Source organism: Sinocyclocheilus anshuiensis, unplaced genomic scaffold (genome assembly GCF_001515605.1).
Source record: "Sinocyclocheilus anshuiensis isolate Anshui unplaced genomic scaffold, SAMN03320099.WGS_v1.1 scaffold1473, whole genome shotgun sequence".
Taxonomy (NCBI): Eukaryota; Metazoa; Chordata; class Actinopteri; order Cypriniformes; family Cyprinidae; genus Sinocyclocheilus; species Sinocyclocheilus anshuiensis.
The window spans coordinates 415,870-428,116 of NW_015548335.1; the positions used below are offsets into that span (position 1 = coordinate 415,870).

General features: G+C 34.6%; 1 protein-coding gene across 4 annotated transcripts in view; it reads right to left on the reverse strand.

The window, feature by feature from the left end:
- LOC107656527 (tensin-1) overlaps positions 1–12,247 on the reverse strand; it is a 69,814-nt gene that overhangs the window by 3,506 nt on the left and 54,061 nt on the right. For 3 of the 4 annotated variants that reach the window (XM_016444409.1, XM_016444408.1, XM_016444406.1), the window contains 10 exons: positions 11,949–12,247; positions 10,577–10,663; positions 8,929–9,057; positions 8,196–8,291; positions 5,938–6,015; positions 4,847–4,918; positions 4,344–4,370; positions 2,951–3,119; positions 2,736–2,804; positions 1,485–1,514 (listed from right to left, as the gene is read on the reverse strand). In XM_016444409.1, coding sequence (XP_016299895.1) covers positions 1,485–1,514; positions 2,736–2,804; positions 2,951–3,119; positions 4,344–4,370; positions 4,847–4,918; positions 5,938–6,015; positions 8,196–8,291; positions 8,929–9,057; positions 10,577–10,663; positions 11,949–12,247 — 1,056 coding nt within the window. The remainder of the gene's footprint in view (positions 1–1,484; positions 1,515–2,735; positions 2,805–2,950; positions 3,120–4,343; positions 4,371–4,846; positions 4,919–5,937; positions 6,016–8,195; positions 8,292–8,928; positions 9,058–10,576; positions 10,664–11,948) is intronic. The other variant, XM_016444407.1, reaches the window with a different exon arrangement.

Below are 12,247 nucleotides of genomic sequence, written 5' to 3' on the forward strand. Positions count from 1 at the left end.
TGCTGCTCAATGTGAAAGCACGCAGGTGATGGAGATTTACCGCTGATTACAGAACCGGCTTTACTGATAAGATGCGCGTAAAATATCGCATGCGATTAATCGTGCAGCCCTAAACTGGACCAAACTTGGAAAACATACTTTTAAATTTCACTGACATTTCCAGGCTTTCCACAACTGGAAAACCTGTATAGTAATAAGAATTGTCCTGCATGTGCTTAATTGGCATGAAAATAATGTCACAATGCAAAAAATAAATAAAATAAAATAATCTTAATATTCCTAAAACAGCCTTCTTTATTTAAAAAAATATATAATTTCTCGTCTTTTTTTTCTGACCTGAACATGTTCTTAACAAAACTACCCTTTCCATTCTTATAGTTGTATTGTACATGTGAGCTCCGGCACTCATGCTGGCATCAGATGTTAAATACACAACCCTGCTCTGCCTTCAGATGATCTGAACATATAAACCCAGCAGCATTCTTCGTTCTGTCATGATATTAAACCTGAGCTTCTCCTGAACCACAACAGCAGAAGTCACATTCATCTTGAATGCCTATAACATAATGTGCTTTCATCCTCGGCCCAGTCCAATGATCTGTTCCTCCTCTGTAACATATCTGAACACTGCATCAACAGCACAGTTCCAGCCCCATCTCTTTCAAAAGCGGCCCAGATCGAGCCGTGAGGGCTGTCACATGCCTCATTGCTCCGGGAGTGTAAAGTGTCATGTGCGTGAAAACTCAAGTGCTTAGTAAAGAGATCTGATCAGATTGGCTGGGAGAGGATCATATCATACTTTTTATTTTGGGCCAGAAATCATCTCTATGATTTTTAGAATGAAACAGGCTCTCTTTTTTTGTCTCTTTAAAAAGATAGTTCACAAAAAAAATCTGTCATCATTTTCTCACCCTTAAGTTGTTCCAAACCTGTATGAATTTATTTCTTCTGATGAATACCAATATATATATATATATTTTTTTTTTTTTTTTTTGACGAATGTTGGTAACCAAACAGTTAACAGTATCCATTGACTTCCATAGTATGCGGAAAAAAAATTCTATTGAAGTCAATGGCTACCAGCAACTGTTCGGTTACCAGCATTCTTCAAAATATCTTCTTTTGTGTTCAACAGAAGAAGGAAGCTCATACCGGTTTGGAACAACTTGGGTGAGTAAATGACAATTTATGAGAATGATGAAGCATCTGAGAAGCATTTATCCTTCATGTATGTATTGTGTGTCCTCAGAGCGTAAATCATGACACACGTGTGTGAGGGTTAGCAGGTTAGCGTCATGTTCTGTGCCGTTAGCTGAGATCACAATCCTGCTCATTCATCACGATAGCCCTGAGCACAGGCACTCTATCCCATGATGCACCGGGAAGGGGGAGCAGCTCTTGGGACTGATGCGTATCTAAACTGCTTTCAGATAGCAGCATCTGCTAAGCTGCAAAAGATCAAGTTCACTGTTATCAAAACTTACTTCGCAGTGCCACCCTCTGGTTTGCTCCACCTGGAACGACATTGAAACAGATTATGGATGTTTAACTTTGAGCAACTACAGCATTAACGCAAAAAATATTTAAAAAACGATAATAATAACTAAAAATATCAATAAAATTAAAAAATAAATAAATAATCACTTTTCAAGGAGCACACAGATGCTTTGCAAGAGATAATTAAAAACATTAAACGCAATACTAAAAACGTGAGAAACGTAACAGCACTGTAAAAAAAATAGGTTGTAAATAAAACAGATTTTACAGTAAAATACTATTTTGGTCTTTCTACTTCAAAGGTTCGTGTTTAATTTAATGTGTTACTTGCAGTTTCTTTGTAATTAATTGTGAAATTTGCCAGACATTTCTAAGTGAAAATTAGAACTATTCTTTTTCCTACTACATTCTATATTCATTTTTAAAAAAATTATTATGCGTGTGTCTTTTTACACACTATGTATTATGTCTTTTATTATGCGTGTTTATGTCTATAATTCCTTGTTGGTTATGTTTGTTGCACTGTGGGACGAGAAACTAACAAAAAAAAACATTTATATACAAAAGGTTCGTGTTTAATTTAATGTGTTACTTGCGGTTTCTTTGTAATTAATTGTGAAATTTGCCAGACATTTCTAAGTGAAAATTAGAACTATTCTTTTTCCTACTACATTCTATATTCATTTTTAAAAAAATTATTATGCGTGTGTCTTTTTACACACTATGTATTATGTCTTTTATTATGTTTGGTCTTTCTACTTCAAAGGTTCGTGTTTAATTTAATGTGTTACTTGCAGTTTCTTTGTAATTAATTGTGAAATTTGCCAGACATTTCTAAGTGAAAATTAGAACTATTCTTTTTCCTACTACATTCTATATTCATTTTTAAAAAAATTATTATGCGTGTGTCTTTTTACACACTATGTATTATGTCTTTTATTATGCGTGTTTATGTCTATAATTCCTTGTTGGTTATGTTTGTTGCACTGTGGGACGAGAAACTAACAAAAAAAAACATTTATATAATGTGACAAATAAAGAACCTTGAATCTTAAAACTTGAGGTTAAAGCTTTGAAAAAGCCTTGAATTGTGATATTGCACAACATTAACAGCAATACGGCCTGACAAGCACAAAGATAATTCTGATCCTGTCACCAGATCCACTGATCAATATATAAATGTTGGGACATTGACTGCTGTGGCTAAAGTTAATGCTAATGTTTCAGGGTTTGCTTACTTCCTCTCCTGCGGATCAATGTCGCAGAACGTGACCGTGCTGATGGGATAATGGCGTCTGAAGAAAAGCCTGTTGAAGAAATGACAGGTATGTGCTTTTAAAACATGTTCAGATGTAGCTCTTGAAAACATTAAGATTTAAACAGTAAGAAAGAAAGAAAGAAAGAAAGAAAGAAAGAAAGAAAGAAAGAAAGAAAAAGAAAGAAAGAAACTCACTTTCTCTGGTTGTCAGTGAGCGTGATGCCTTGCGCCGACACCTTGAAGTGAACAATGGTGGCTGAAGGTGTGGGACTGGTTGCCATGGTTTCTGAGATGGCCTTGGCGATGGCCTGAGGCCCAGTCAGAGACTCCATATCCACAGAGTTTATGTACAGGACATTGCATGCTGGGAAAGACAAGAAAACATGCATAGATCAATAACCATGCTGGTATCTGCAGAGAATTAAATTACAGCTGCATTACGCAATGCATATGTGCCTTAATAAACTCTGATCTTCATACATACTGTGATTTCATCAAACACACGCATATCATTAGTATATTCTGCATATGCATAATCCAGTGGTTCTCAAAGTGTGGGTTGGAGGTATCAGCCTAAAATGCTAAAAAAGCATTCATGCTGCACTGATGATTCACCAGGGTTATTTCAGTATTATTTATACTAAATATATGCTATTTACTTTTTTTACATTTTCCATTTTCATTTGAATTTTAGTTAAATTTTTTAGTAAATTTATCATTTTTAGTTAGTTTAATTTGTCATAAGTTTTTCATCTAATATTTCAGAATATTTTATTTTTATTTAAGCTTTTTTTCAATAAAGGAAATATTTGTAATAGTTTCAGGTAACGGTAACAACAGTAATGCACACAAAGAATGCTTGTTGCACACAGTAATGTTTGTGTGCAGTTTATTATTATTATTCTTAAATGCATTCTACTTATTATTTATTATTATTTTTGCTTAATATTATTTTCGGTTAAACTACCCTTCAACATTGCTCCTGCAAATATGTTTTAATGTTTTATTTATTTATTTACAAAATACATCTTTGAAATATTCTCTGTATTTTTGCATGCATTTTCCTGCTTTTTCCCTTTTTTTATTATTACAGACATATCTTATTCTATAGAGAATAAATGCAGGTAATGTTTTTTTTTTCTTTTTTCTTTTTTTTTATAACTATCTACAATTCAACAGTAGTGTGTACTTTACTAAAATATGGCAACAACTGATTAGCATTAATGATTAGGAGGGTTCAAAACTTTTCTTGTCTCAAAGGTGGCGCTGAAAAGAAATTGAGAACCACTGGCATCATCTATCAGTAGATCCATGCATCATAATCTAACATCAGTCATGAAAGAACATGCCATATTCATTTAGAAAGGTGTTCTTGAAATACAATCGAGGCCTTGACAAAAAGCTGAAAACAGAGCAGCCAAACAGTTTTTAGCAGACAGGTGAAGGTGCTTCTGGAGGTCTGGACCATCACATGCACAGACAGTAGTAAAAGAGGAGTGCGGTTCTCTCTCTAGACACGGCGGTCAAAGTCAGGTTAAACACAACGACAGATAAATGAATAAAATACGCAGAGCATCACTGGGTTTACCATGGGAGTCAGATGAACTCTTCTGCCCTAAATCATTTCCACAGGAGTGACACCAGGGTGGGGAAGAACATGGCAGTTGGTTCAGAGTTGATATCAGATCATAAACAAGTAACAGAGCTAGTGTGACTGCATTAACACTTGGACTAATGGAATAAAACCCCCATTAAAATGTATCTAAAGAGCATAACAGAGATCTACGATTAACATAGATAGATTTACTAGAATTAGTTTAAAAACAAAAAAGTGCAGCTCACATTTTTGATAAATGTGTGTTTTAATGTTTATTGTCTGGCCCTTGTACTTCTTGTGTAAGTGCCTTACTGTAACTGTGATTATTGCCTTTTTAAAACACTGAAAGTTTGTTTTCTGTGGTAACTGTTTTCTGTTGTTTTCTTAATTTGAAGCTGGAACATTGCATTTTGTGAATTTAAACGTTAGATGAATAAAAAGATACAACTAAGTGATTGTGATATACCAATAATCACTGATGTAAATATTCTCACCTGCACCCTGTTTGAGCATCTCTGCCGCCGGGTTAGTTGGTGTTGCAATCTCAGGCGACTCCTCCAGAGGATCTGTAAAAATCACAACGGGTCAAAGTTTAGACTCAACACATCCTGTCCGTTTAACCTGTCATAGTGCTGCGAGAATTGGTGCTATGCTAGGAATCAAAGCTCCTGGCTAATATGGTGTCACACAGTGTTTGAGCAGGCAGAGAGGCACGCATAAAGGTGTGTGGTTTCATGCCCCCTGACACTTGGATGGCATATAGCAGTTGGCTGAGGACGGAGGCCAGCTGAACGTGCAGACCTCGGAAAACGCTCACAATTATTCACTCCGGGCAAACAGGACATACATCATCATGACAGAGAGCGCAGCTAAGTAAGGTCATGATAAGTGGGCATGTACAGTACGTACACAAACACACATAAAAGTCACTGTGAAAATATGTGAAGTATGCATCTGGCTTTGCTTTTGTATTTCTATATATTACATTTTGTTTTAACTTCAGGTTTGAACAAAAGAGTTCAGATGCCGAGGTTTCCATCCTTGTAATTTTATGCAAATTGCTAAATTGGATGAAAATACCAACATGCAGACGTAGTGTGAAAAAGTCCATTTGTATTTTACTTATTTACTTAAAAAAATATATTAAAAATAAAAATTACCTAATAATTTTTTTTTTTATTGTTTTCCATTAAAAAAAAAAAAAAAAAAAAAAAAGTGTTTTTCAATGAATGCCTTACGAGGCTCTCGTTCTATGGACTCCTGAGAACAGAACATACATTTATAATAAAATATCAAATCTCTCCCTATTGAAGTGTAGAAGAAAAGTAGGAGAGAAAAGAGTTTTGTCAAATTACACTCTTAAAAAAAAACAAAGGTTTCAAAAAAAGGGTGTTTAAAGAACCTTTCAGTGAACAGTTCTTAAAATACATTTTTTTTAGTATAAAGAACATTTTAACAATCCAAAGAACCTTTTTTTTTTTTTTTTTTCCAATAAAAAAAAAAAAAAAAAAAAAAGTGGTTTTCAATGTAGTCTCAGACGTTTGGACCCCACTGTATGTGTAGAGAAAATGATATGACGTCTCACCTCTGGTTGGTATGACTAGTTTGCAGGGTAGAGCCAGAGGAGTGATGGAGTGCTGGTAGACCAGTGCAGACAGGCAGCCTGAACACAGAAGATGAAAACAAAATTGGGGACAGATTTACGAGTGGAAATCAGAGGAGGGCATGCTCTACATTACAACCCCCTGAAGCGGTCAAAATTTGATGCCCGGCATTGGCAATCCATAAATCCATGTTGTTGACCAGTTGTGTCAGTGAAAGTTGGACGATTGGAGGGACAGTCATATCGGCACTTGCTTCAACCTCCACAGTGTCTTCATTTATTAAACTAAATATTTGACTATATTAGGAAAAACAAACTCTGGAGAGACTTTGTTTGGGCAGAACATTTCCTACTGCTCGTGAGAAACAGCGGAACTGCGGAAGCAAAATGTCCTAATGGTGGAAAGGAGTCCTTGTTGCCAATTTTAAAAGTTATTATCAGCTTTTAAACTCTCCTCCTTCAGCAATCAGATTTTATCAACACTAAAAGGAAATGAAGACCGTTTACTTAAGGCCCCTTTACAGAAATCGTTCACTACTAAACAGCTGCTCACCTTTATGTTGTTCCAAACCTGACTTTCTTCTTTAATTGGAGCACAAAAAGTGAATTGTCCATTCTTTTTTTTTTTTTTTTTTGGAATTAAACAATGACAGATGCTCTTAAGCTCCAAAAAAATAAATAAATAAACAACGTATCACAAAAGTAGTCAGTATGACTGGTGTATTATAATGCATTTGTGCTTTCTGAACCCATATGTGACCCTGGACCACAAAACCAGTCTTAGGTCGCTGGGGTATATTTATAGCAATAGCCAAAAATACATTGTATGGGTCAAAATTATAGATGTTTCTTTTATGGCAAAAATAATTAAGATAATAAGTAAAGATCATGTTCCATGAAGATATTTTGTAAATTTCCTACTGTAAATATATTAAAACTTAATTTTTGATTAGTAATATATGCATTGCTAAGAACTTCATTTGGACAACTTTAAAAGTGATTTTCTCAGTATTTAGATTGTTTTGCACCCTCAGATTCCAGATTGTCAAATAGTTGTATCTCGGCCATATATTGCCCTATCCCAACAAACCATACATCAATGGAAAACTTATTTATTCAGCTTTCAGATGATGTATAAATCTCAATTTCGAAAAATTTACCCTTATGACTGGTTTTGTGGTCCAGGGTCACATATGATAGTTTTATGTAAAACAAAGAGTAAAATATTTTCAGTGGAAAATAACCACAATTTTGATATTTTAATCACATTAAGCTATCATATGACTTCAGAAGGCAACTTCTATTATATGTTTATGGAGCTTTTGGTCCTTTTGATGGCCATGGTCATTGTGTACTGCATGAAAAGTAGCTTGTAGATTCTACAGAAATCCACCTTTAGTATTTACAGGAAAAATGAACAGCATACGGGTTTGGAATGATATGAAGATTATACAATTTTTTGGGTGAACTGATCCTGTGAGCAGTGGGCGTTCTGGCAGAGATTCAGCGGGAGGAGTGGAGCTTAGGTACTTCTGTACGTTTATTAACATGAGTATTATTCCCGACAACACCGGAATCCTGCCAAATTTCACCCACACCTGCTTTCATTCCCACAAATCAGAGTTGTCCTTTGTCTGTTCTGCTTTTCGTAATAAACACACGCTTATGCAACTGTTACCGTAACGGGATGTTTGAGCTCTTATGCAAGCTGCCCAGCCCTGAATTTTTATGCCTCCTTATTTGATGTGGAATGGGGCATATTGGAGAAGACATGCAGCACTGTCCATTGAACAGACCAGGCCTCCGTGTAATGTGGTCAGCAGACAGTAAATTAGAGAGGGGCCGTCTTTAAGCTGTACTTAATAATGTCAGCTGCTTCCACGCTGTCGTTTGGACTACATATGTTCTACAGCTTTCTGGAAGCTACACGGACAGCTTGATTTAAAGGGAAGGATTGCTAACTTGTATTGAAGAGCAAAAACCACACAAGCATTTGTTCTACAAGCTTGACAGATTGGGCTTTCACATTAGTGAACATTCGACAAATCATTCTCGTGTCAGTGTTCGCAAGCTATGAGGAGCAATGAGGCTATGTAGGCAAAAATCCTGTGGAGAAAAGTGAAAAATTCATCCAACGTGGTTCAATCTAATTAAAAATGACTATTTGAATGTGTTTTCAACATGCTAATACTAAACACAGGTCAGGAGATTTTAATTTAAAATTAAACAGTTTGATTTACCAAAGTATGGCTCATTAGGACAGCCCTTCAGTCTCACGCCTTTCGGACTCGTCTCAATCAGGAAATGTCTCACCAACTCATTAGTGACGTCTCCAGCTGAAATAATTATGGAATAAAAATGAAAAAATAAAGTAACACAGCATAATAAAACAACCAATAATAGTATAATTTGTAGAGCAGACTCTAAATTACATTATTTGATTCTAAGTGAAACCCCCTGTTGATATCTGTAAATTTACTTAAATTACAATATTTATTAATATTTGCAATGCAATATTTATTCAAATATTTGTACACAATTGACTGAATTGGTGTTTCTCAATCTTAAAAACAGTATGTCATGCCCATTCATTTAATATAATTAAAATAAAAAAAGAATTAATTAATGTATTAAATGGACATGAAGCAAATCTACAAACATAAATAACATTTTGAACTGTTGAAACTATTACACGATAAGAAAGAGCATATATAAGATTAACCGTGCCACAACTGACCAACCAGAATCCATTATTTCAGAGAACTATGCAATAATATTGAGTAAAAAGAATAAGTGACTGGTAGTGTCTTTGGTTTTCCTTATGAAACGTTTCAGTGTGTGTGTGTGTTTGTGTTTGTCTGCTGCGGACACAACAGGATTATGATCCAGGCGGGGTCAGATCTCCTGTCTGGAATTCATCTGGCAAATGATTATCTGCATTAGCCGCATGCCTGGAGGAGGCACATGAAATACCTTTCTTTGTAGGTTGCAGGGTCGGAGGTGGAGAGACAACTTTCATGGCCAAGCCGTAGGCCCCTCTGAATGAATGACTGTCCCGAATGACAAAGGCTCCAGGCTCTTGATCCTTCAGCATGTTGATCGCTACAGTGAGGAGGAGAAAATCACAAAGCCAGTTTATATGTAGCATAATGGCAGCTTCAGTCTTATAAAATTGAAATAAATATAATCAATCCCCCCAAAAATTCATTTTTTGTTGATGATGCGGATAAGTTATAAAAGTCCAAAATGTGTGGCATCCCAGGTTCTGTTTATTGTGCAACCAAAAATACTAATAATAACTATAAAAAATATAAAGATTCTATCCATAACACTGCACATTTAACTTTAACAAAGCCTTCTCAAAATATGCAAAAAATGCACTCTTTTGATCATTATATATATATATATATATATATATATATATATATATATATATGCGTGTGTTTAGATATAAATATATTTATAAATAACATACATACAGTATATTCATTTAAATATATAAATAATCAAGAGTAATTTATCAACAGTAGATCATCAGTGATCACTTGTCATAAACGTTTAGTATTATATCTACTACTATATTGGTAACACTTTACAATAAGGTTAATTAGTTAACATTAGTTAACTACATTGGTTAACATGAACTAAGAATGGACAATACTTCTACAGCATTTATTAATCTTAGTTCATGTTTTTCTCAACATATACTAATGCATTTTTAAAATCAAACGTTCTGCTTGTTAACATTAGTTAATGCACTGTGAACTAACATGAATTAACAATAAACGACTATTTTCATTAACTAACCTTAACACAGATGAGTAAATATTGTAGTAAATGTATTGTTCATTGTTTGTTCATGTTAGTTAATACATTAAATAACATTAACTAATGGAAATTATTATGAAGTGTTACCATTACATTAAAGTATTTTTTATGCTTTTTTTTTGTCAGTCAAAATTGAGATGAAATCCGTAAATAATAAATAATGCTTGTCAATATTGTCCATGCTGCATATGTGCCTTTATTATAGTACACATTTCACATGAACAATTCCACAGTATTAATAATATTATTCCATAAACATTTTCACCATATTATTACTTTATGTAAATCACTTTGGAAAAAAGCATCTGCTAAATGAATAAATGTAAATGTATTTTTCACCATGTGATATTGTTTTTTTTAATCATTATTCACCAGTTGGAGATGTGAAGGTGAAGGCTATAATGTTAACAAATTGCTGTAATGTACCCTGCAGTTTTACAAACAGAGAGATAGGGAGCGAGTGGAGGAAAAAAACCTTGCTAAGCAGGTTTATTCGTTATCGTTAAGACAAGTTAATGAAGCAACAAATGCAGATGTTCGCTGGATTTAACTGCACACACATGTTGAGTGCCATGTGATGTCACTGCATGTGCTTGCGTTTAAAGAGGACTCCAGCGCAGGTGATCTAATCCAATAAGAGCACAGAGGAGAACCAGATGTGGAGACCAACAGCGATTGACCTCATATAGGGTGGCGTGAGACATATTTTACTGTTTATGGGAGTTATGAGCCTCATTTGGGGGTCTAAATATAGATAAATTAACCCTGGAACACACATATACTGCATCCTTACCTTGGTCTCTGGAGATATCTGGTTTATACCAGAATTTGGACGTGTCCTGGACAAACTTCACGTTCAGCCTGGTCTCCGGACTTCCATCTGGGAAATGAAATATGCACTTTATTTAGCAGTCCATCAGCTGTAAACTGAAATTGGTTTAATATGCCTAAGCTAATGAATGCAGTACTCTTTCAAAACTACACTGACACACACACACCTGTCTAAAATTATACTCAGGATCATTAGTATCTTATTAAATTACCGACAGCAACACCTACAATAAGCACATTTCTCACAGCCCAAGAACACAGATCCTGTAACAGCACAGATGTAATACATGTCTTACTGCTCTAAGAAACGGTTAGTACACAATAAAAATATTAAGGACACCATTTTTTTTTTTAAATGTTATTTCAATGCTATCCTAAAAGACATGAAAGAAGATATAGTCCATGATATGTAAACAATAAGAGAATGCTATTTTATAGGTTCTCATCAACAATTTAAATTTATGAATTTTCTACTTAATGCATCGGTTCATTGTATTCACTGTGTTTAATGTACTTGCATTAGTATGAATTTTCTACTATACATTCATTTACGTTTTGTAATTTACAAGAAATGCTCTAACATCTGATTACATTGAGCTCGCTTTTTGCATTTCCACTATGGTCCATAAAGTTTATTTATTATAATATACAGTAGTATTTAATAGTTTGGGGTCATGGGATTTAAAAAAAACAAACATTTTTGAGTCTCTATGGTCACTAAGGCCGCATTAATTTAATCAAAAACACAATAAAAACAGTAATATTGTGAAATATTATTACAATTTAAAATAACTGTTTTCTATTTTAATATATTTTAAAATGTAATTTATTCCTGTATTGAAAAGCTGAATTTTCAGCATCATTACTCCAGTCTTCAGTGTCACATTTGCTGCTCAAGAAAAAAAAAATCTGGATTTTTGAACAATAGAAAGTTCAAAAGAACAATATTTATTTGCAAGAGAAATCTTTTGTAAATGTCTTTACTGCCATTTCTAATCAATTTTTTAAATCCTTGCCAAATTAAAGTATAATGTAAAAAAAAAAATCTTACTGACCCGTTGAATACTTACAAATTTTTGAATGGTAATATATATATTTATTATAAAAATATCTAAAATTCAGTTCAAAACAGATCAACATTCCATATATGGCATTCCTGTTTATGATTAATTCATACTTAAAAAAAACTACACAATCAGCAGTTACTTAGAAACTTTCTTACATTTAAATTCAAAAGACAATTAATTTCAAATCGAATTCAGTAACTGAATTGGAATTTGAAGGCATTCTGATTCCACTGATCCCTACTGGAATTTATCTTCATGAAGTCTTACCACACATGTTGAGTTTGGAGAAGTCAGGGAGCGTGTGGAAGAAATGAACGCTTGGAGTGCTGCCACCACTGGACACCGGGGAGGACATCTTCCCGTTGAGCGTTCCGTAGGACAGTCCGCCATTGGAGCGATCGCTGCTGGACATGCGTCTCTTTTCAGGAAGCTGAGGTTGGGGGGCAGGACTGCCCTGCCTGAATCCCACTCCATCTATGTATCCCGCCGGAGAGACTGGGAAAGAAGGTGTAGATGGCGGCTGGTAGCCAGAGGAACTGCTTTGGCGAGAAAGGGCTCCGTGCCGC